Source organism: Tetrahymena thermophila, assembly GCF_000189635.1.
Source record: "Tetrahymena thermophila SB210 genomic scaffold scf_8254106, whole genome shotgun sequence".
Taxonomy (NCBI): Eukaryota; Ciliophora; class Oligohymenophorea; order Hymenostomatida; family Tetrahymenidae; genus Tetrahymena; species Tetrahymena thermophila.
The window spans coordinates 45,795-70,993 of NW_002476054.1; the positions used below are offsets into that span (position 1 = coordinate 45,795).

Genomic DNA, 25,199 nt, shown 5'->3' on the forward strand with positions numbered 1-25,199 from the left:
AATTTTTTGAGATATAGGATTAATAAAAATGGTTTTGTCGATAGTTAAAGATACAATCAAAGAAATAGCTAGCATGAAATTTAGAAAAATTCTAATTTAGGGAGCTAGTTTGGCTATGATTGTTGGATCTGCTTTGATGATTTGGAAAACATTAATGGTACTTACAATGAGTGATTCTCCTGTAGTCGTAGTACTTACAGGTAGTATGGAACCTTTATACTATAGAGGTGATATCCTTTTCTTGTATAACAGAGAAGAAAAGATTACTACAGGTGATGTCGTAGTTTATCAAAATGGAGAATAAGAAATTCCAATTGTTCACAGGGTTATTGCTGTTTAAGAAAAAGAAGATAACGAATATTATATTTTAACAAAGGGTGATAACAATTTTAGTGACGATAGAGGTCTCTATTCACCTCCTAAGTTATGGATCCATAAAAAAGATGTCTTAGGTAAAGTAAAAGGCTACTTACCTTATCTCGGAATGGTAACAATTATTTTAAATGATTACCCTACAGTTAAGTATGTAGTTTTAGGTTTGATGGGATTATTTGTTTTAATCGCTAAGGATCCTTAAAGCTGAAAGTTTATAGAACTTCATAAAAATAGATAAACAAAAGCATGCATTTTATTATGTTTTGTATGTATTATAAAATATATTACAGTAAATAAAATAAAATACTCTTATTTCTAAATAATAATTTTATGAATTTTTATTTATTTAAAGATGCCTGACTAATGTTTAATCTACTAAACGTGTTTGAATTTAGTCAAAGCAAATTAGCATTAAAATTTTTAATATTGAAATTTATCAGAATATGTCCATAAATAAAAATTTTTGAAGCAAATAAATTTCATAAAAATAATTTTAGAAGAATTTTAAATTATTTTAAATATTTTTTATTTTTATCAAATATCCAATTTAAGAAATAATTTATTAAAAAGCTCGTTATTTCTTGTTAATTAAAATACTTCTTTTTTTGTATTTAATTTTGATTTCTATGAGTAAACCTAAATGTGAGAAATAATAATTTTATTTTTAATTTATTTTAAATAATATAAAAACATAATTGTTGCAAAATTTTTTAAAATTTTATTCGATGAATAATAATTTTTATAGATAAAATATGATTTGAAATTTATTAATTTACTGATATTGTTTTGATAATTTTATTTCAATGATGAAGGTAAAAATATACTTTATAAATAAAATTTTCCTTTTAATTTATTATATGTTTATGAGCAAATATTTTATTAATTAAAATTTTAATTTAATTAAAATATTTTATTAAATTTATTAAAAAATTGATGCTAAGAATTCAAAACATTCTGCTAAATACCTAAGTTTAATTGACAGAATTTTCAATTTTTTTTGGAGATGAAATATTTGATTATATATTTAACGTTGAGTTAATATCCTACAGTAAACTGTATTATCTTAATTTATTTTCATTTTCATTATTGTTAATTATATTATTTTCATTTCTATTAATTTTTTTATTTAGCATTTAATCTTCTTCTTTTAGCATTTAACTAAATGTTTCCATAGTTTGGAACATACTTTATAATATAGAATCAGTAGCTTATTCTTTAAACTACAAATAATAATTATGCTTGTTAATGGCATACATCTAAAGACTGAACCCTCTCTAATCTTTTTAATCATAAAAATGCTTATCATCTTCTTCTATCTCATCTTCTATAGAATTATATGCAATTTATTCAACACTCTTTCTTTGCCTTAAATTATTGTAGAGAGGCTATTAGCTGTTCTTTTTAAGAGATTCTCCATTTTATTTAAGATACTTTTTTAAAGAGAACACATCGTTATTGTTGTTTGATTCTGAATCATTCTAGAATATATTTTCTTTTTTTTCATTAGATTTTTTTAACTACTCTAATTGTTATAAATAGGAGGGTTTCCTCGTTTGATATTTTAGTTATATCTCTTCTATACTCTTTTTCTTTTTCTTTACTAATTCTTCTGTGTTTTCAGGTAGTTTATTCATCATTTTTAGATATTCCAAATTATTTGTATATATAAATTTGCTTGATTAATCATAAAGCTATTAATCAGTTGCAAAAATGTTTGAATCTAAATTAAGAAGATACTAAAAATTTTAAATAAGTTTATACTTCTCTTGAAGTCTTTTTTTTAAGTTGTTATCTTTATTTTTAAAAACTAAAGGAAATGAGTATTTTTTGAAGTTTTTACCCAGACCATTTCCAATTAAAGTTTTATCTAAATTCACTCTTAGCTTTTCAATATCTTAAATAACTTCCTATTTAATTTAATCTATTTCTTCTTGTGAAATTTTTACTTACATTTCCAATTCACTTTAATAGTCTCTATGACTCTCTTATTCTTCTTTATTAAAAATATTGCTTTAGCTTTCTCCTATGTTAGAATTGCTTTAAGAATTTTAATTTTATTCGTTTTAAAATAAATCATCTTGAATTTAAGAGATCTTTCTACCTAACTATCCATTCTTATTTTAAAACTTATGAATTTTATCAAGATGGCTATTTCTGCTTCTCAATATTTTATTTTCAAAGTAAACATTGCTTCTATTTCTTGTATAGATATATTTGTTATCAAAAGAATCAGTCATATCTTATTCATCGCTTTCATTTTCATCTAAAATGATATCTTCATTCATATAAAGATTCCCATTAGCTGTATATTTTTCCATTGCACCTCTTTTTAAATTATTATTATTTTCTCCATTCATTTAATCATCTGAATCAAAAGAACTGTAATTTTCGCTCTCAATATACTGAGAATTGTTTATGTTTTCTTCAACCCTGCTACTTTATACTTCATAAACAGAATATTCACTTTAAATATTTGATCCTCTAACGCGAGATCTTCTAGCAATTTAGCTTAATATAGAAGAACGAGGTGGATGTTGTATTTCTTGTTCGCTTTGATTGTTATCAGACTAATTCTATAGTTAACCTAATTACTAACTTAAGCTTCCAAGCTCTTTATTAATGAGCTCCTCAATTTCTTTAATAGTTTTTGCACCATCTTTTTTTTAATCCACTAAATCTTATTTAAAAGAAAATTCTCTAGATCTAACATTATTTTAGCTGTCTTAGCTGAACTTTTTTTGCTTATTTTCTTAAATTGCTGTTATTTTTATTTGACTTAAATAGTCTAAGCTTTTGCTTAAATCCTCTATATTTTAGCTTGTATTTTCTGAAGATTTGCGTGAGTGTATGTTAGAGCTAGCTTTAGAAACTTAAGACTCTTAATCGAAAGTATCCATTTTTTTTTAATTTTCTATTTTTAAATAAAATAGGTATTCAATTAGAAAATAAAAGTAATTTAATTAAAATATTCTACCATTTTCATCCTAATCTCTTTTTGATGATTAATCTATCTGATCAAGGTCATCTAAAAGGTTGTCAGATACTTTTCTTGAAAAGAAACCATTATTTGTTGCAATATTTTCTCCATTTTAGTTTAATATTTCTTCTTCTTTCAGACAATTAGATAAATAAGAATTATTTACTACATTATCATTCTAATTATTCAAAAGATGTTGGCTGATACCTCCATTTTTAATATTACTTTAAAACTCAAACTAAGATGAAGGAAGCAAAAAAGACTCTCTTTTTCCTTTTAAATAATAAATATTTTTTTTTTTAATTTATTTTACATAAAAAAAACAAAAATACCTTTTATATTTTAAAACTGCTAAATAGGTTATTAATTTTAATTCACTTACTATTATATAACTCCTTATTAAAGTAGTTTACTCTTATTAGAACTGCTAGTTTTCACAGACAAGCTATCTTTTTCTGTTTAAATTAGCCCTTAGTCTCTGTTTTTATTTGCTTGTTAAATATTTTAATTTTCATTTAATTAAGCAATATTATTATTATTATTATTGCTATTACTATTACTATTCATATTAAAATCAAATTGAGATAATGATTGAGGATCAGTAGATTGAGGATTATTAGATTATCGATTTGAAAGAGCATTTTTTGTATCAATTCCATCTCCGTTTTCTTGCTATGTAGATTATTCTTTTAAGTAGTATGATGAAATTATATTATTTTGTGATGCAATTGCATAAGTTTACTGTTCAGGCTCAACAACAAACTCAGAATTAAATTAAGCTGACTATTAGATTTCTCTAATTGGTTAAGTATGGAAGTAGAATTTATCTTATCTGGTATTTTACTATGCATTAATTTAAGGATTATCATCTTCTTCATCATCGCTAAGTAAATAATCTTTCATTTTGAGGTTTAGTATCGAGTTTATTATATCTTAATATTTTTCTTAATCTTTATCATTTAGCTGATAAAATTCATTTTTTTGAAAATGCTCAATTGTATTTTTGATATATCCTAAACAAAAATACTATTGTTAGACTTTCTCTTTATACTTTTATAATTTAAAATAATTTTCATTTACTATTTTCTCAATAAAATTAAGAAGGTTTTTCCAACTTTAAATGATTTCATCATTTTTAATATCTAATAATATTTAACAAGCCTAAGTAAAGTAGCTAGAAAGTCTCATAATTATAGCATTATACTATGTATCTAGATAGCATTCACATCTTTAAAAAATTTAAGATTCAATATATATAAAAACCTAGCTAGATAAAAGAAATTACCAATATTTTATATATTTATTTTAATCGATTTTATAAAAAGTTATCTCAGAATTTACAAATTGAAATAAGCTTTCTAAAACTTTTGAAATTATTTTGTTTAAGTAGACAATAGGTTTCTATTTTGTTTCATAATTTGGTTTAAACTTTTACTCTTTTTAGCTATCACTAAGCTAAGAAATGTAGCTGTATTCTTTATTGACAAATAATTGCAAAAGGTTTAAATTTTGAGATTCGTATTTTCTAATTTAAAACATTTTGATATGCTAAGGTTAGTTCTTTAATGAATTCATACATAAATTACTATTTTCAAAATTATTTAAAAGATTCAGTTTAAATGATTATTTTATATAACAATCTGTTGGATGCAAAGATTTGTATTTTTGATAATATGCCCTAAACCTTTTATTTGATTTACAAACAGCTAACTATAATTTATTTAATTTGATCTAAATATTGATATTGTTAATTTTTTAATATTAAAATTAAATTAATTCATGACTATTAATCTAATAATATATAGAAGCAATATATATTAACCACTATTTATGTTATTAATAAAAAAGATATAATTTAATAAAAACTAATAAATAAATTACTTCTATTTGTATTTATTTAGATTAATAATTAAAAATTTAAGATTTGTAATTGGTTATCAAAATAAGAAATACTTTACTCTATTAAGCATGTCTTAATTCAATTAAAAGATTCTTAAAAAAAAATAAATTATTAAAAAAGCAACAAATAACAAAAAAAAACATAAAATTAATTAGAAAAAATTGAAAAGATTTTTAAAAATTGAGTATATTTATATATTGTTAAAATAAAAAATGAATGATATTTATTTATTTATTTATCAATAAAAATAATTTTGAGAATTAAAAATATTTATATTATTTTAAAGAAGGAAGGGTATTTTGTTAAAATAAGAAAACAAACTTACATAGAAGTAAATAGTAATAATAATTAATAACAAATATTCTAACTTAATAAAAAAAATCAAATTGAGCCGTAATTGCCTACTTGAGGTACAACATTATTACCGCTTGATATAACTGAGTCATCTAAATTGCTTTCTTCATCCTTCTCTGCTATATTCTTAATCTTAAATTCTGAATTATTTAATTCGCGTTCATCTTATGATACTTGACTTGAAACTGTATTTACAGAATCCTATTTCAAAGTGTTTGATGAATATGAGGGATTTGCTAAGCTATATAATTTATCACCAACAGAAGTACCTTTAACTCCTGGTATTTTAGACAATCCTGATAAAACTGGTACAGCAAAAGGAACTGCTTTGACACCAGTTATTTCAAGAGCAAACACATTATAGAGTGTAACAATGATAATAACTACAAAGAATATTAAAATAAAGAAGGCAATGGTGCCAAATAACCCACTTCCTTCACCAGGTTATAGAGGGCATTCTTTTTCAAAGAAAATGTTAACATTTCTGAAAAATTACATTTCAAAAGTCAATTAAACACCAGATACACCTCCACGTCTGCATTTATATTCTAAGTAAATTGGGACAGCATCACCTGTAATAGAACCTCCTTCTACTATAGAACCTTTAAGATCAACATCTAAAATTTATTAGTCATAATTCATTGTTATTCTATCTATATCTAATTTTTTTTCAAACTATAATTGATGTGTTTGTAATTTAGTTTCAGGATCTTTTGATTTAAAAACTTAGTCTATTTCTTCAAATGTTAAATCGTTGTGGGCATACATTTCTTGAGAGAAATTGAGAGATGCAAAGAAAAGAGAGTATTTTACACGTTTAGGAATACGGAGTACCCAGTCTTCATAATCTTCACTAAAATAATCTGCATCTATAAGCTACCCATTTTCAACTACTGTATGGTTATACTTATGATTTATGTTGTAATCAACTTAAAATCCCATACGAGGAGGCTCATTATCACCGCATTAACGAGTCCAGAAAATATTAGATTATTTGGGACACAACTTTTCAATGGTCTCAATCTAGAAATTTAATTTCATAGGGGCTGAAGCGTCTTCGTTGCACTTGTAATTGATACGTACAGAATAAGTTTTGTTATCTACGTGATCAACTATTTTTTCAATAAAAATTGTAGTATTTGAAACTATTTCTGAGGAGTTTGTCTTTATCTAAAAGTTCTTCTTAGTGAGTTTATCATGTTTACCAAAGACAGTGATATATAAAAAATCTAACTCAGTTGAATCAGAATCTTTAATAGAGTCATTCTCGTATTTCCACTCAGGGTTCAGCTACCCTTTATTCATTATATCATAAGCGAATTCTCCGTCATCCTTAAGAAAGGTGGAAATACTGATATTACTGCAGCCTTCAGGAACATCTAAACAAAAACAACCTAATAAAAAGAGGGAAACAAGTAGAATTGAAGTTTGTCTCATCTATCTAATTTTTAATAATCTATCTAAAATGATCTTCTATTAGATTACCTTTTATCTATTAAATTTAATTTAATTAATTTTTTTTCGTTTTCTAATTATATATTTAATTTTTTTTACTTTCTGATTTTAAAAGAACTCTAATAAACAATATAAACAATAGCAAGAATATGCTCAAGTTCTAATTTTGCAGCCTTAAATATAGGAAAATAGTCTATTTTTTATATGATTTTTGTTATTCTAAGAATATCTTTTTTGTTTATCAAGAGTGTTTTTCTTTTTGCGGAGAAATATACAATTTTTTTGACATATTTTTAAAAGTTGAAATGAAAAACGTATTTTGTTTTTTTTAAATTATTCATAATATTTTTCTTCCTAGCTTTCAAAAATGCTAAAATACTAAATTAATTAAAAATTAAAATGTTATTTACTAGCTTAATTCAAATAATATTTTAAATTAATTTAAATTTTCATTTAAAATTTAAAAATATTTTTAACTAATTTATATTTTGATCAAAAGTTGAAATTATTTTTTGCTAAATAATTTTTTAAAATTTTAAATTAATTTCTAAAATACCAAAGTCAAATTTTATAATAATGAAAAGATAAAAAATATTTCATGAAAATAAAAAATTAAAATAGGTTTTATTGATACAAATATAATTTAAACAAATTAATAAAAATTTTTTTTAAAAATAATAAAAGATTTTGAATGAATAAATGATAACATTAATAATCTCATCTCTAAATTAAATATAATAGGGAGAATTATAAATAGTAATTAACAGCTTTCTTTAGATTTTATGTACTATAATAATTTTTATGATTGGTACTTAAATGTTTTCTGATCAAGAAAAAGTCATTCTTAGTATAGATTGATTAAATTAAAGAATCAAATTTTTCTATTAATATAAAAACTAAATTAACCATAAAAAGAAATCCATTTAGTTAAGTTATTAACATAATAAAGAAAGATTTGGCAAATTAATTACTACATACAGTAGAAATTAAAAAATAAAATAAACTGTCAATATTTTTAATACAAAGTTATCTGACTATATGAATAGCCCTAATTAAGCACTTCTTGAAGAGCCATATTTATTAGTAAAAGTAGTGAGCGGCTTTAATTTATTAAAAGGTATTAGAGAAAAAAGAGATACAGAGGAGTATAAATCAAAAGACTCATTATTTAGCTAAAATTTTCGACACTAAGATACCAACTAACTTAATTTTTAAGACAAAAATTATTTATTTGAAAATAATGAATTATAAAAACAAGACAGCTTGCATTCAAATAGCTTTTTGAAATAAAGAAATAACTAAAATCAGCAAAGTCCATTTAGTATATTTGTATCAGTTCACACTTCTACAAATTTACTTTTTGAGACAAAACCTTAAAAAACATATGATGGAGCTGTTAGATTTTAAGATAGGGAAACCTAATAATTTACAGAGGAAAGCCAAGTAATAAGTAAAGAAAAAACCTAATCATTAAATGATTTGAGCGAGAGTGGCAGATTTATTCTGCATAAAAGGTGGAAAAGTAGCTAACCACCAAAAGAATAACAATCTGAAAAAAAAATATTTTTGAAAGATTTATCAAAGTATATTATAGTAGATGTCATGGATAGCGATTGCTATATGGAGAAAACTTTGATGAATACTTAAGTAATTCCTGTTGAATTTTTTTTAGTGCCTACTAATTCAGGTAAAAAGTGGAATATATGGCTTAAAATGAATAAAATAACTGAAGATTCTAACAATTTTTAAGAACAAGAAACTTTAAAAAGCAAAAATTAAGAGGTCGAAAAAGAGACAAACTTTTTTAAAACTCGTTCTTAAACAATTTATTATCCTAGTATTATCTAAGAAACCTAAATAAGTGATAAATACTCAGTAAATAGAAAAAATAATCCTGATGATCAAATTTCAAAGCTAACAGGGATAAATTCATCAAATTTCGAAGATTACTTTGTATAAATTGAAAAACCTATTCCATTCTATATTTCCGATAATAATATTCTCAGTATAATGAACTAAAAATAAATTACTGACGGAATTAGTTAAACAGAAACAAAATACTAGAGAGAAAATCTCTCTCCGTAAAGCTAAACTAGAAATGTGTCATTAAATTAGCAAAATGATTTTAAATAAAGTAAAAATCTAAATGATAAAGTTAACTAAGGAAGCTAAAATGACTCTTGTAAAGTTGACTAGCTTTTAGATAAAAACTTTTCATGGCTTTAGCTCGAAATCGTTACTATGGATATTGGATCCCTTCTTAAATTAACTGCTTTGATCATTTCAATTGAAGAAGTTGATAGAGCAGGAAAACCAAATATATTTGTTTATAATATTGCTGTAACTAGAAATGATGGACTAACCTATTTAGTTAAAAGAAGATACAAGTAATTTAGAGAACTAAAAAATTAGCTTCAAAAAAATATTAAAAAAGTTGAATTTGTAAGCTTTCCTTCAAGGTCAATCTCAAAAATAACTTCTTTGTTCTCTAAACAGTCTTATCTCGATTATTTTTAGCAAGCTCAATAAAGATTAGAAAAGCTATAGCTATTTTTAAATTTTATAAATGATTTAGATGAGGTTTATAAAGAAGAGTCGTTTATTTAATTCTATACCTTAGGAGGATAGCTAGATCTTGATGTGACTTAGCTAGCAAAATGAGTTATGTTATAATAAATATATCGCTTATAAATTTATCAAATTTTATATCAAATTATAGAGTTATAATTAATTAATTTATTTATTTATGTTAATAAATTTCATATAATAATATTTTCTTATATCATTTTTTCATAACAAATATTAAATAGCTCAATTTTTAGTAAAATATGATCTAATTAAATAATTTTTAAAATTTATTATTTGTTAAATTTAAAAATAAAAAAAAACTTAATTATTAAATCTTAAATTTTAGAAAAATATTTTAATTATTTCATAAATCATACTTAATAAATACATATTAAATAAAATATTATAATTTTATAAATTGATAGTGATTTCTTAAATAAATAAATGATTTATTTTAAAGATTAAATATTGCTTCAAAATAATTAAAAATTATTTAAATATGTTTTAAATTATATAAAAATATTTTAATTATTTGATAAATTATACTTAATAAATTTATATTAAATTAAAATATTATAATTTTATATATTTATTGTCATTTCTTAAATAAATAAATGATATGTATTAAAGATTAAATATAGCTTTAAAACAAAATTTATGTAAATATTATATTATTTTTGATGTTTAATTTATGGTTTAAATCTAAATTTTATATGATAGATAATATTCGTTCCAAAATAAAATGAGAATAATAAAAGAAAAATATTTTTTTTTATGAATTTTATAATTTTAAAAATATTTCAATTGACATGAATAGTCTTTTATTTGTTTGTTTCATTAACTTCCTCTTCAACACTGGAATGGATTTGAAGAGAATCTATTAGTAAAGATTTCCTACTTTTAGCTCTAACTAAAAGTTCTGGTATTTCTTAAATCATAGGCTAATTAATAGTTTCTTTTAAAAAACATACTGCAACACATCCAATTAATGTTAAGAAACCCAAGCTTGCAATTGGAATGATTCCCATTCTATTAGAAATGTCAACAAAAAAAGGAGATAAGAAACTACCTTTAATTTTATAATAATGGTGTTAAAATAGATATTTATACATTAAATTAATTACCTATCATTCCTATAGCAAAATTAAATCCATATCCAACTGATTTTAAAGTAGTGGGATATGTTTCACCACAAAGAAGAACCATTAAACTATAATAAAAAATGATTTAAGGTTACATTTTTATTATTTAATTTTACCTAAAAGCTATTGAAAACATGCATCTTGCTAAGGCAGCCATAAAAGTTTAAAATGGCTTTTACCAGCATGTTTAGTCAGAATTTTTGCATGATTCAGGAATTTGAAAAAATATAAAAGAAATACAAACAGCACATGTAATTAACAATGAGAAAAATGTTCCTTTCTTTCTTGGAATTTTGTGAGAAATAAAATCTATATTTTTAATTTTTTGTAGTATTAATTTTGATTATAAAAATTAGGGATAGACCATATATCACTTTTTCAGATAATGCCATATACCGTATAAATAATATTTTTGAAAAATTAAAGTAAAATGTATACCGAATAAACAAAATTTCGAAAAATTTCATTAAAATTTTTTTAACTGTTTATACTGTCTATCCCTAATAAAAATAAAATCAATTAATTATATTTTAAATTACCCGATACTATGTATCCAACAAATTCACCTATTCCAATAAATAATGAATTTTCTTAGAAAGAAGAACCAATTTAATCTAACGAAACTTAAATTCCATAAAACAAAAGATTGGGAGGTATGAAAAGGATAACCATAAAAATGGTTGTATTTCTTTAAGACTTATATCTAAATAAATCTATATAGCTATATATTTTATCATCATTTCTTCCCTCTTCTTTCAACTCATATTCTCTAATTTTTTCTCTATTGTTGAATTCAGCTATATAATTTAAAGTATCTAAGCATTTTTATCTACTCTTCTAATATAAATATCTATTTGATTAGTAAATTTTTATTTAGTATTAAGCTGATAAATTACAAATACCTTGGAGAATCGCGGATAAAAACAAATGGGAATACTGAAAGTAAACACATAGGGGCTGTAAAGCAGATAAAAGTACACCACTTCCAATTAGGAAAAACTTTAAGAAACCAAATGTATTACATTTCATTTACTGCACATAATACATAAAGAAGGATTACAGCTATAACCCTAAATTAACCAGCTAAAGAATATTTAATATAAAAATTAAATAAATTTTAGATTAAAAATTAACATTAATAATTAAATTAATTAATGAATTTAATATATTAATTAATAAATAAATAGAGTAACTAAGATTTAATTTGCTAAACCACTATAACTATTTATAATAAAAGAATTTAAAAACGCTACCTGAGATCTCATTACAATTTACGATAACTAAAGAAAGAAGTGTTTGGATTCCAAAACCCATACCAAAGGAACCAATTAAAAGCATAGGAATATTTGTAGAGAAGTTTAAAATTAAGGCAAATACTGTACCAATAACCCAACATATTTTAGTAGTTATAGCTCTGCCTTTGTTGTCTGAAAAGTAGTTAAAAATTAATACCCCTATAATGCATCCAAAATAAGGAGTACTCTATATAATTGTTCTCCATGTTCTATTTTCACAATAAAGCTCAAATTGAGCAGATATGTTTGAATCCACATTTATTGTCATTCTTGATAAAATATTAGCATCGCAAGCTCCCTATTAAAAATGAACGTGATTCATAAGTTAGTTTTAAAGCGATTTGGACAAATAATATTACACTGTCTTCATCACAAATTACCCATTCATTATCTATTTAACATTCAAATGTTGGAGGACTTAAGAAATAAGGAGTCACCATGAAACAAAAGGATGCAAAAAATGTAGTTAAACAAGAAAAGAAAACTATAACTTTTTGGTATTTATGTTTTTAACCAACTTTTTCCATAGCCTATTTTATTCAAAATTATTTATAGGAGTTATATAAAAAATTGTTGGTTTATTTTAAAAATATCCTTACTTCATCTATATCCAATTGCACAAAAGATGTATTTTGATCACTCTAGTATATTTATGTTGGTTGATTACTATCCCTCATTGTTTATTACTTTATTTCGCTATTTTTAAATTAAATATTTTTGGAAATTAATTAATTAATTAATTTAGAAAGCAAAGCAAAAGATATAAAACCAGCAAAAATTTATATTATATTATTAAAATAAGATTTTTATTATTGTTTGTCAGAATCTTATTTATTTATTGGTTTTAATAAATTTTAATTAAAAAATATTCTGTAATAAAGCCAAAGTAAAAGCAATATTGTTATTTTTTCATACTTAAATTTATAAAAGTCAACAAAAATACAAAAAATTCATTAAAATTTGAAAGTCAATCTTAATGAATGATTGTTTATTATAAAAGAAATATTTTTGTTTTAATTATTTTAATTAAACTAATTCTTATACTAAAATTCAATTGTAAATTTAGATGTTTAACTTTAATTTTCATTCCACATATATAAATACTCTAAGAAGTTATTATTACAAACAAGCATTATTATTCTTTTAAAGAGCTTAAAAGTAAATTTTCAAAATATGATAAAAGTTCTACTTTTTATGGAAAAGTTGAAGTATGTATATTATAAATAAAAAGAGTATTGAAAGCTAAGAATTATTTTATATGAAATTTATTATTTTTTAAATTTTTTTACATTAAAATGCTTCAATTAATATGAATTATTTTTTCTTATTTTACATCACTAGCATTCTCATCTTCTTATACATTCGAATGAATATTATTTATATCTATTACTAATGATTTTCTACTACTAGCTCTAATCTAAAGTTCTGGTATCTCTTAAAGCATAGGCTAATTTAGAGTTTCTTTTAAAAAACATACTGCAACACATCCCATTAATGTTAAAACACCCAAGCTTGCAACTGGAACAATTCCCATTCTATTAGAAATATCAACTATGTAAGGAGATAAGAAACTACCTTTATTTCATAAAGAAAATGTTAATAATACATATTTTATAGATTAAATTAATTACCAATCATTCCTATAGCAAAATTAAATCCATATCCAACTGATTTTAAAGTAGTAGGATATGTTTCACCACAAAGTAGAACCATTAAACTATATAAAAAAAATTTGTTTAACATTATTTATTATTTAAATAGATTTATTACCTAAATGTTAATGAAACTATGCATCTTGATAAGGCAGCCATAAAAGATTAAAATGGCTTTTACCAGCATGTTTAGTCAGAACTTTTACATGATTCAGGAATTTAAAAGAATATGAAAGAAATACAAAGGGCACATGTAACTAACAAAGAGTAAAATGTTCCTTTCTTTCTTGGAATTTTGTGAGAAATCAAATCTATTTTTATAATATTTATTTTGTTGCAATTTTGGAGAATAAAATTTAAAAGTTTAAAATATTTCAGTTAATCAATTACCTGAAGCTACATATCCAATAAATTCACCTATACCGATATACAATGAGTTTTCTTCAAAAGAGGAACCTAGCTGGTCTAATGAAACTTAAATTCCATAATATAAAATATGGGGAGATATGAAAAGAATCATCATAAAAATGGTGGTTTTTCTTTAAGATTTATATCTAAATAAGTCTATGTAGCTATATGTTCTGTCATCATTTCTTCCCTCTTCTTTAAGATCATATTCTCTAATTTTTTCTCTTTTGTTAAAATCTGCAATATAATTTAAAGCTTCTAAACATTTTTGTCTGCTTTTCTAATACAAATATCTATTTAATTAATACCAGTTACTCAGTTATATCTTATTAAAAAATTTATAAAATTAATACCTTGGAGAGTCACGAATAAAAATAAATGGGAATGCGGTGAGTAAGCACATAGGGGCTGTAAAGCAAATAAAAGTGCACCATTTCCAATTAGGAAAAACTTTAAGAAGCCAAATGTATTACATTTCATTTACTGCCCATAAGACATAAAGAAGAATGACTGCTATAACTCTAAACTAGCCAGCTAAATAATATTTTACATTAATTTAATTCTAAAAATTAATAGATTTTAAAAATTACTCCTAAATATAAATTTATTATTTTAAAAAAATTTGTAAATAAATTTAGAGTTAAGAGTAACAAATTTTTTGAAGGGAGTAACTCAATATTAATATGCTATAACACTATAATTATTCCTAATAAAAGAATTTAAAAATGTTTACCTGAAATTTCATTACAATTTACAATCACTAATGAAAGAAGCGTTTGAATGCCAAAACCAAGACCAAAGGATCCAATTAAAAGCATAGGAATATTTGTAGAAAAATTTAATATTAGAGAGAAAACTGTACCAATAACCCAGCATACTTTAATAGTTATTGCTCTACCTTTGTTGTCTGAAAAGTAGTTAAAAATAAATACACCCACAATACAACCAAAATAAGGAGTGCTCTATATTATCGTTCTCCATGTTCTGTTATCACAATAAAGCTCTAGTTAGGCAGATATACTTGAGTCAACATTTGTTGTCATTCTTGACTAAATTTTAGCATCACAAGCTCCCTTTTTACAATAAAATGATAGATAGATTAGTTTTAAAGTAGTCTAACACAAGTTATAATACGTTGTCTTCATCGCAAGTTGTCCATTTACCATCTTTTAAACATTCAAATGTTGGAGGACTTAAGTAATAAGGAATGACCATATAACAAAATGTAGCAAAAAACATAGTTAAAGAAGAAAAGAAAACTATAACTTTTTAGTATTTATGCCTTTAACCTACTTTTTCCATCGCCTATTTGGTATTCCAAATTGATAGTTAGTTATGAGTTTGTGCAAAAAATGTTTTATTATTCTGAAAATGTTTTTACTTCATCAATGTCCATTTCCTAAGAGGAAGAACTTTGTTCATTCTTATATATTTCTGTTGTTTCGCTGTTATCCCTCATTTATCACTATTACTATTTTTTAAATGATATTCTTAGAAATTAATATGTAATTATATTTAGCAGCAAATCAAAGGTTCTATTATTTAAAGTCAGCAATAATGTTTATTTGTAATAAATATATAATTCTTTATTAATAATATTAGAAGTTTGTCAGAATCTTATTTATCTATTGATATTATTGTTAATTAATATAAAAATATTATGTAATCAAGCCAAAATAAAAGCAATATTAGTATGTTTGATATTTAAATATTTAAAATTCAACAAAAATACTTATGTGTTTGAAAATTAGCCTCTATATTACTTTTCTAAGAAATATTCTGTATTTTATTATTCATTTTCTTAACATTTATATATAAATATTATATATATACAACTAGAATTAAAGCAATAAGAATACAAAATTTTCATTTTTCTATCAAAAAATAATAAAAATACTTATTTACTTTTTAAAAATCTATATATATCTACGTACTTAAAAAATTTACATTATTATTACTCTACTTTATTATTAAAATTTACTCAATTACTTAATTGTATTTTTGATAATCTAAGAATGTGTTTAGTCTAGGTGAAATAATAAAATGTTGTTATTTTGTTTAAGTTAAACTATTCATTCATTTAGTTATAAAATAATATATAAATATGATAAATAGCTTTAGAAGATGATCTATTAAATTTATAGCAAAAAATTAATTTTAAATTTGATAAATAGAAGTATATATAGCTTGTTCAATTTTTTTCAAAAATATATTTAATTGTTCTAATGCAAGAAAAAAAATTGTTCTAGTATTTATTATTCATAATAAGATTATTAATAAAATAATCTAAATCAAAAAATAAATAAAAATTATATTAAAGTTTTACTAAATGACTTGCTTTATTAAATTAAATTGCCTTTAAATTAAAATTTCATTTTTAATTAATTTTAAAGATATTTTTATTAAAAATTCATTGATTTTAAGCTAATAATTTGATATAAATTGTTAATTTTATTAAATTTTAATTTTTTAGGTGAATTAAAAATTATCTTTTAATATTTTTAATGATATTTATGTAATCAAAAATCTCTGAAGAGAAAAGAATTTCCTTAATTAAATTTTAGAATTCTCAAAGATTTACTTAGCCTATTCATTAAAATTTTGATTTTTTATCTGATAATTAAATATATAAACTTTTCTTTTAATTTAAATAAAAAAACCTTTATTAATTAAAGAATTAAATCAATAAAAAATATTCTTCTAAAATAATAAGATTTGTTTTGTGATATTTATTAATTATTGTGTAAAAATTGCATCATTTATATCTTATATAGTTAATATTGTGTTAATAACAAATTAAAAATCATAAAAATAAGTATTTAATTAAATTAGTAAATTAAAAAAGTATCGAATGTTTAGTATTTGGGAGAAACAAAGCTACCTAAAGCATGATGTAATCATAGTAGGAGGTGGGATAGGTAACAAAGTTTTTTAAAACACTATAAGGTTTATAAACTCCTGTAATTTAATATTTAGTTGGGTTATCAGTTGGTTGTTCTATTTTAGAAAAAAATTCAGATAAAAAAATTCTTATTCTTGAAAGAGGTATTTTACCTACAGGAGCTAGCACTAAAAATGCAGGATTTATATGCACAGACAGTAAGATTAATACTAAAAATAATCTTCCAAAAAAAATCAATAAATGTTTTTAAATTATTTTAAATTACAATCAGGTTTAACAGAATTTGTTGAAGATATTAAAAAGATGGGTGAAAAAGAAGCTATTGATTTATTTTGTTAAAGATACTAAGGTTATAATCATCTACTTAAAAGGTTAGGTTAAAGAGGATGTGATGCTAAGTTTTAAGGATCTTACGAATTGATTGATTAACAAGATTTTGATGTTTCGCTTATAGATTATGCTAATAATTTGTTAAGAGATATTTTTAAGAAAGATATTTTCACTCTTCGCAATGATCTGATCAATTAGTTTGGGTTTAATTAAAATAAAGTTAAATTCATGATAGAGAGTAGTATTGAAGGCTAAATAGATACTGGTCTTGCAATGAGAAATTTATACAAATACTTTGTTTCTCTAGGTGGTCTTTATCTTACAGGAGCTGAAGTCAAAAATTATAAAAAGATTGATAATTAATGTATTTAGGTATTTTAATTAAATGTTGATTATCAAATTAAAAAGCTTACATTCTTTTAGAGATTGAAGATAATATAATTAATTAATTATAAATAATCTAAAAGGTTAATGTCAAGAATACAAACTCTGCTGAAGATATAATTTTTGAATCTTAAAATTTAGTATTTTGTACAAATGGATTCACAAACAATTTGATTAAATCAGAACTAAATTTAGTACCAGGAAGAGGTTAAGTAATTGTTACTAAGCCTATTGAAAATCTCAAATTTAAAGGAATATTCCATATGGATGAAGGCTTTTATTATTTCAGAGACTACTATGGAAGAGTAATATTTGGAGGAGGAAGAAATACAGATTTTATAGGAGAAACAACTACGAAAATTGAAACAACAACTAAAATAATAAATAACCTCAAAGTCATATTGAAAGAAGTTATTTTACTAAACACTCCTTTTGAAGTCGATTATGAGTGGTCTGGGATTATGGTATTAATAATTTTTATAAAATATTATTTATCATTTTTTTAAATTAAAAAAGTGTTTCTCAAAAGATGGAAAAGGTAAAAATCCAATAGTTGAATAATTAGAAAAGAATATTTTTGTTGCTGCAAGAATGAATGGCTAAGGTGTAGCTATTGCTTCTAATGTTGGAGAGCAAATAGAAAAAATGATTTACCCTAAAATAAAGTTATGAATAAGTTATTCATTCATTCATTAATTTATTTTATTATTAAATGTATTTAATTTTAATATAAATAAATCAATTATTTTTTATTAAAACATTTCATTCTTTTATTCAAATATTTTTTTTACAAAATAATTAATTTATTTCAAACTAAAATTTTAATGAATTAATTGAAATGATTGTGATCATTAAATTTAGTGCCTAGGAATTTTTGGCCCTTAAGTATGGGCGTAAGTCTATTTTTAGTAAAACTGCGCTTAATTATGCTAAAGGTACTTAGACTATACTTTAATTTTTAAAAAATTTATCCAATTTGACCAATTTGTTATTTAAAAACTTAATTATTTTAGTAATAATTTATATTGGAGTTAAAAATATGAAAAATTAAAAAGATATTTTAATTAAGTTTAGTATAGTGGGATTTTTTTTTATTATAAAAGTATGACTAATATTTATCAAAAAAATTTTAAAATAAAATAATGGTTTCTCAAAATAAAATTAAGTTAGTTACTTACCCTCCTTATTCGCCCGACATGAACTTAATAGAAAATGTCTGGGCATAGTTGAAAGATTTATCTTGAGAATATGAATGCAAGAATAAAAAATTTGAAAACTCAAATGAGCTCATTCTCTTTATTCATAATGAATTTATGAATAACGATTAAATCAAAAGATCAATTATTAATGGATATGATAGATATGCATCAAGAGTTTAATAATTAATTGCGCAAAATTTACTAAATAAATAAATTGAGTAATTTCAACGTGCGTACAAGTCACATATAATAAATTTTTCTATTTTAATACAAAATTAAAAAAAAAGAAATGGTTTATTAAAAATAATAATAAAATAAATATTAACTTATTCATTTAATCATTCAATTACTTAATGCTTCAATTAATTTTGCCAATCATCTGAAGAAATTAAATTTTTTTTATATTAAATTTATATTTTTAGTTTAAATGAAATTTTTTATGTTGATTTAATTTATATTCATTTTAGAAAATAAAAGCTTAAATTCATAAATTGATTTGCATTTTAGAGATCGACTTTAATATAATAATATCAAAGTATTATTTATTGAGTAAGATGCTTCCTATCATCTAATTTAAATTAATTTATGAAGCTGTTCAGTACTTGTAAATTATTAATAAGTGTAAAAAAATAATATTAATAGAAAGAAAATTAGAATAAAATTGCTGATTCTACTTTACAGTAAGATTTTGCTTTTAAAAAAGCTTGCTATTACAACTAAAAATTATATAGATATTTGATTCTTAGTTAATTAGTCACATTAGATAGAAAACATATATAAATATATAAACGTAAGGAGAAGGAAAGATTAATAATTGTGATAAATTAATTTTGTAAAAAATTGTAAGAATTTGAAAAAAAGTAATTAACTCAAATAATTAATAAGTTAAAAAATGGAAACTGAAATTATATAATTTGAGTAATTAAATTAAACTTTATTGAATTAAATTCATTTTTTAAATCACGAATACATCTTCCTATGTGATTAAAATAATATTTTTTATGCTAATAAATAGTAAAGACTGTAAAGTCGATGAAGTTCTCAATAAATCAAACTTGACTAAAGAATCATATTAAATCTACTTTAAGTATTTTTAAAATAATATAACGTAAATTTAACCTAATTTTTCTTACTAATAGATAAACGCTACCAACAGACATAAGCTATGTGTTTAAGAAGTTGAATCCTAAGAATATTACTTCATTTACCTATGCCCAAGAGTAATTATATATTAATATATAAGTTATTTTATTATATTTAAAGTTGTTTGCTTTATATTATTATTTTAGTATGGTTTATTTAGAAATATTTCAAAAAATTTTAAATCATTAAATTACAGAGGCACTATTTCAAAGAAGGGTGGATTGAAGGATGATAAACTAATGGAAGTCAGCTCTTTCTTAAAAAATTTGAATTTAACATATTTAGAGCTAGAAATGTGGTAAAATTTGTTATGAATATAAAAGATTATTTTATATTTTTTCTAATCAAACATTTTAAATTAAGCATATATTTTTTATTAAATTTCCTTAGCAACAATTTTGTGACAGATATTGGAATAGGTGCTTTTTGTGAAAGTATTACTCAATCTACAAATCTTAAGAAATTTAAGATTGCTGGTGGGTAAATCGTTAACAGCTTACTTTTTTTTATAACCCAGCTATTTTTAATTAAAATTAATAGACGTAATTAACTTAAAGACAAAGGTGCTTTTTATTTGTCCTAAGCAATATCAAAATTTACATAGTTAGAATGGCTTGATTTTTGCGCTGAGTAAATAAATATGCTTTCTCTCAATCCAAAATTCAATTTTTTAAATAAAAAATTAAGTATGAATGACATTGGTGATATAGGTATGGAAAATGTTATGAATTCAATTTCATAGTGCTCATAATTAAAATATTTAAGACTTTGCTTAAGGTAAATTTATTCTAGAAAATTTAGATTATTTTAAATATAATAATAAATAGAGTAAATCGTATATCAGACTAGGGTGCTATTGCTATTGGTAATGGAATTAAGAATCTTAAATAACTTGAAACTTGCTTAGTTTTAGTCCAGTAAATTTAAAAGGTTAAATTAATTTAAAGATTAAAAATTTTATATAAAAATAGAAATTTAGATATTGGAGATTAAGGAACAGAGGGTATAATGAAGGGTCTTATAGAATGCCCTAACTTATCAAGCTTGATATTAAATCTATCGTAAATTTATATGAAAAAGGTTGTAACTTATGTTAATATTTTTTGTGTAGGAGTAATTAAATTGGAAATAATGGAATTGCAGCAATAGGAAAGTACTTGCCTTACCTTTAAAGCTTAACATCTTTGAATCTAATCCTTGAGTAAAATTACAAATATATATTTATTATATTTATTTTTATATTATTTGAATGTTAGCTCTTGTGAATTTGAAGGAGAAGGAGTGAAAAAACTATCACATGGACTTGGGCAACTAAATAACTTAAGTCTTTTATTCATGAATATACTGTAATTAATAATTGATTAATGCAATTTATAATTAATTTATCTAATTATGCAATCAAATTTTATAGAGGAAATTCTTTAGACAGAGAAACTATACTTTAATTATCTCAAGATGTCTCAAAATTAAATAAGCTTTTAGAATTCCACCTACAAATAGAGTATTCAAAACTATTTAATACTCTTAATTTTTAATAATTAATTTTTGAAAAAATAGATTTAATCCAAATTTCACCCATCTTTTCAAGAAAGTTCAAGAAGGTTGCCAATATCTTTAGAAATTAGAAGTAAAAAATACTGAATAAATTGATGACAACTCTGACTTTTTAGAAATATTGTATCAGCATTGTAACACAAAAAAATTAGAAATTATAAAATAATAGTGCCTTAAAAAATATTTTGCTGATTTAATGACATATAACCCATAACACATATTTATTGATTTATTTTTATAATGAAAAAATTATGTTTTTGTATAAATAAATGAAGGATAATTTTAAAAGTTATATATATATTAAAAGTACACTCAGTTTTTTAATTTTTTAAGAAGCATTTATTAGTTATTTTATAGTTTATTATTCAATTAAAGATAATAATAGATTAACTAATTGAATTTATTTTAACTTTGATTTAAAACTAATATTTTATTATCTAAATCTAATATTTTTTTATTTCAGATTAAATATTATAAAATAAATTTTTAATCTTACATTTATGAAATATAAAAAAGTTAAGGCATTAATAGTATATTATACAGTAAAGAAAATTCATTTATAATTTAAATCTGATATTCTTGTATTTAAGATAAAAAATATTATCCAATTTAATTTTTTATGGAAATTCTAAACAAGTAACATATTTATTTTTTTAAAAATTATGGCAATCATAATTTTCAGAAAACTAATTTTTAATTTAAAACAATAATTAAATTCTTTTAAAAATTTAATAAGAATAGCTATAACAAATAAAAAATCAGTAATTTTTTCTTTTTTTTTTTTAAAATTATATTAAAGTATATAAAAATGGAAATATTTTTTTTACTTTTGCATATTTTCCCATTCTTCTTTTGGCAATTACTTTGTTTTAATTTAAGAAGTCTGTTTGAAGGATTTACTTTTACAAAAATTCAAAAGACAGGTCATAATTATATTGTCTTGGCAATCATTCATTATTTAAAGTTAAAACTTTTTTATTTCAGATAAAATATTTTCAAAGTAATTTATTTAGTTGTAGTTAGTGTAAGGAAGGAAATACTTAACAAGTAGAATGTTTAATTATATATATATATATATATAGTATACAGAAAAGAATAGGTGAAATTATAATTTACAAATAATTTGATTTTAATTTAAAACAAACAATAATTCATTCATTAAGATCCTTTAAAGATTAAAGATCTAACAATCAATATATCCAAATATACTTTATGGATATTTTAAGTAGATAATTTAAAATTTTGCTTCTTATCCTGATAAATTCAAAACTTTTTAATTATTTTATAATGGTTTTATGTGAAATAATTGCTTTAGTTTTAGCCTTTATGGCTTGATTATTATTAATATCAATCAAGAATTTATTCTTGATCCATTTAAAGTATTGATATAATTTGAACCCATAATTGATCCTTTAGAGGCTAACTTACTCATAGTTTTATTATTCATTACTTGTAATTTTGATAGCTCTTAGTTTTGCTTTACTTCAAGCTCATTCTTCATATTTTAAAACTTTTGCAATAACCTAATTACAAACAAAGAAATACATCAAATTATATAGTTCTATATACTTAATTGCTAAAAAATTTACTTTTCAAGCTCTAACGTTCTTATTTTTATTTTTTCTTACAACGAATTTTCTAATCTAACTTAGAGCGCTTCCATTTCTTACTTTTACTTTAAAACTATTTACTCTCTTTTCTTTTCAATTTTTTACTCATGAACTTTCACCCATTTTTCTTCTTCTTACTTTTCAAGTTTTGCAAGTCTTTCCTTAACTTCATGTGCTTCTCCATACCTGATAAATTAAAAATAATGAAATATAATCTATTAAATATTTTTTTTTGTGCTTACTTTTTGCATTTAATGAGATTTTCTAAAACAAATCTAAGATTCAATATTTCTTTAGAGTATTTGCATTTGCCAGGTTATATTTATTGTAGCTCCTATTCTTTAACTATAATTTCTTGCTAATGCTACTATACCATATTTTCTTCTAGTTATTTGAGCTTTTGAACATGCTCATCTATAATTTAATCCCAAATTTCATTAAATTCATTGAATTATTGTAAATTTAGTTGCTCTAACTCATTTATCTAAATATTTTAAAAAAAGTCTTTAATATTTACAAATATTCCGAAAAAAGTATTACTTCTTCTTTATTTTTCTCAACAACTGCTAAAGACCTATAAACTAATTCATGCTATTATAACTCTTCAATACGCTTTGTAACAAGCTCAGCTTCTTTAAAGTTTTATTCTTTTAAGCAATTTTTTTCATAGTCTTGAAGTAGCTGACTATATAGATTAAAGTATAAATATTTTATAAAAAGAATGCTACTTATTTTACATATATTCTCCTATCTTAGAAGGATCAAGAGATTGATCAGCATCCAAGTCATTCTTTGAAGCTTCGTTATTGCCATTTTTTATAATAGAATCTAAATTAATTAAATAAAACTTTAACAAACAAACTCAAGAATTTTTAATCTTGATTCATACTTTAAAGTATATTATTTTACAGCTTCACATTTTTAGAACTGCTATTACTTAAGTTCATCATTTTTTTCAGATTCTACTTAATTTATATTTACAAATTATAATATAATTAATTGTCTTTTATTTATATTCGTTGCTTTCTTTATTGTGATTAAAAATGAGTTAGATTTTAATTTTAATTTTTTACATGAGAGCTAACTAATTAATTAATTGATTAAAATTTTCTAAATTTCTTACTAATTTTTTACAAATAGTATCAAAGCATATGAACCTATTATTTCAAAAACTAATGAATATATTTTTTATAAGTATTCCAACAGAAAATTTCAAAGAATACTACTAGATTTTCTAAACCTATGATTAGATTGTTATTCTTTTTGTTAAATAATTAAATAAAATATCTAATTCCCATCTTAGATTTCATATATCTATTATTTTTTTTAAAAAATTATTAAATCTATGACATAAATGAAGTTATTTATAATAAATAAATTTTATTTAAATGTATCATAAATCTTAAATTAATCAAATAAAGTCTTTTATAAAAATCTTTACCTGTTTCTCCTTTCAATATAATAACACTAATTATAATTAAATAAAATTTTTATTCTTACAAATAATAATAAATTTTTAATATAATTTACTTAAAAAAGCTCTAAATTAATATAATTAAAAATATAATTCTTATGTTTATAGTCTATTTGAAGATAGATATATAATTGAAAAAAATGGATTTTCCAAAGTGGCTATTACTTTAATTTAAGTTAACAAATTTAATTCTTTTAGTTTCAACGTTTGTCTCCATTAATATTTATCTCAAACTATTAATAATATTTTTGATAAATGTAATAGCTACAAGCTAATAATTAGGTTTGAGAATATATATTTTACAAATTAAAAAAAAAATATTAAATTTAAAAAAAGTAAATATCTCTTTATTCTCTTTTCATAAAAATTATTTTTATTTATTTATTTATTTATTTATTTTTATTACTATTTTATTTTTAAATAAATTAAAAAAAAATATTCTTTTGATGATAATTAATTACTGAATACAAAGAATTC

General features: G+C 21.9%; 9 protein-coding genes across 9 annotated transcripts; 4 read left to right on the top strand and 5 right to left on the bottom strand. All coding sequences in view use genetic code 6, as the record gives it.

The window, feature by feature from the left end:
• Nucleotides 1-28: 28 nt before the first annotated feature.
• On the top strand, nt 29-583 carry TTHERM_01093560 (signal peptidase complex catalytic subunit sec11a; the record flags this gene model as incomplete). The annotated part of the gene is made up of 1 exon (XM_001030353.3): nt 29-583. One exon carries the CDS (start codon nt 29-31, stop codon nt 581-583), a length of 555 nt encoding a protein of 184 aa, XP_001030353.1.
• Nucleotides 584-1,319: 736 nt separating this feature from the next.
• Nucleotides 1,320-4,255, bottom strand: TTHERM_01093570 (hypothetical protein; the record flags this gene model as incomplete). Its single annotated transcript, XM_001030354.2, has 3 exons — nt 1,320-3,286; nt 3,350-3,625; nt 3,685-4,255. The coding sequence occupies 3 exons, from the start codon at nt 4,253-4,255 to the stop codon at nt 1,320-1,322; spliced, it is 2,814 nt and encodes a 937-aa protein (XP_001030354.2).
• A 1,378-nt stretch (nt 4,256-5,633) lies between these two features.
• TTHERM_01093580 (transmembrane protein, putative) lies at nt 5,634-7,043 on the bottom strand (the record flags this gene model as incomplete). Its single annotated transcript, XM_001030355.3, has 1 exon — nt 5,634-7,043. One exon carries the CDS (start codon nt 7,041-7,043, stop codon nt 5,634-5,636), a length of 1,410 nt encoding a protein of 469 aa, XP_001030355.1.
• A 1,056-nt stretch (nt 7,044-8,099) lies between these two features.
• TTHERM_01093590 (PX domain protein) lies at nt 8,100-9,722 on the top strand (the record flags this gene model as incomplete). The annotated part of the gene is made up of 1 exon (XM_001030356.1): nt 8,100-9,722. One exon carries the CDS (start codon nt 8,100-8,102, stop codon nt 9,720-9,722), a length of 1,623 nt encoding a protein of 540 aa, XP_001030356.1.
• Nucleotides 9,723-10,429: 707 nt separating this feature from the next.
• Nucleotides 10,430-12,743, bottom strand: TTHERM_01093600 (MFS transporter; the record flags this gene model as incomplete). Its single annotated transcript, XM_001030357.2, has 8 exons — nt 10,430-10,698; nt 10,754-10,839; nt 10,888-11,080; nt 11,311-11,621; nt 11,674-11,854; nt 12,025-12,364; nt 12,426-12,596; nt 12,666-12,743. The coding sequence occupies 8 exons, from the start codon at nt 12,741-12,743 to the stop codon at nt 10,430-10,432; spliced, it is 1,629 nt and encodes a 542-aa protein (XP_001030357.2).
• Nucleotides 12,744-13,366: 623 nt separating this feature from the next.
• On the bottom strand, nt 13,367-15,585 carry TTHERM_001093609 (MFS transporter; the record flags this gene model as incomplete). The annotated part of the gene is made up of 8 exons (XM_012800520.1): nt 13,367-13,641; nt 13,698-13,783; nt 13,837-14,029; nt 14,109-14,419; nt 14,480-14,660; nt 14,860-15,199; nt 15,261-15,431; nt 15,508-15,585. 8 exons carry the CDS (start codon nt 15,583-15,585, stop codon nt 13,367-13,369), a joined length of 1,635 nt encoding a protein of 544 aa, XP_012655974.1.
• A 1,392-nt stretch (nt 15,586-16,977) lies between these two features.
• On the top strand, nt 16,978-18,414 carry TTHERM_01093610 (FAD-dependent oxidoreductase; the record flags this gene model as incomplete). Its single annotated transcript, XM_001030358.3, has 5 exons — nt 16,978-17,044; nt 17,103-17,225; nt 17,300-17,730; nt 17,826-18,206; nt 18,259-18,414. 5 exons carry the CDS (start codon nt 16,978-16,980, stop codon nt 18,412-18,414), a joined length of 1,158 nt encoding a protein of 385 aa, XP_001030358.3.
• Nucleotides 18,415-19,833: 1,419 nt separating this feature from the next.
• On the top strand, nt 19,834-21,882 carry TTHERM_01093620 (hypothetical protein; the record flags this gene model as incomplete). Its single annotated transcript, XM_001030359.3, has 13 exons — nt 19,834-19,859; nt 19,957-20,028; nt 20,081-20,161; nt 20,281-20,382; nt 20,475-20,564; nt 20,625-20,714; nt 20,772-20,861; nt 20,912-21,001; nt 21,056-21,145; nt 21,196-21,285; nt 21,341-21,430; nt 21,496-21,585; nt 21,642-21,882. The coding sequence occupies 13 exons, from the start codon at nt 19,834-19,836 to the stop codon at nt 21,880-21,882; spliced, it is 1,242 nt and encodes a 413-aa protein (XP_001030359.2).
• Nucleotides 21,883-22,626: 744 nt separating this feature from the next.
• On the bottom strand, nt 22,627-24,328 carry TTHERM_01093630 (hypothetical protein). Its single transcript, XM_001030360.2, has 6 exons — nt 24,138-24,328; nt 23,986-24,076; nt 23,789-23,933; nt 23,491-23,732; nt 23,228-23,434; nt 22,627-23,161 (listed from the first exon to the last, which is right to left on the bottom strand). Exons 1-6 carry the CDS (start codon nt 24,196-24,198, stop codon nt 22,990-22,992), a joined length of 918 nt encoding a protein of 305 aa, XP_001030360.2. The 5' UTR covers nt 24,199-24,328; the 3' UTR covers nt 22,627-22,989.
• Between the last annotated feature and the right edge of the window lie 871 nt (nt 24,329-25,199).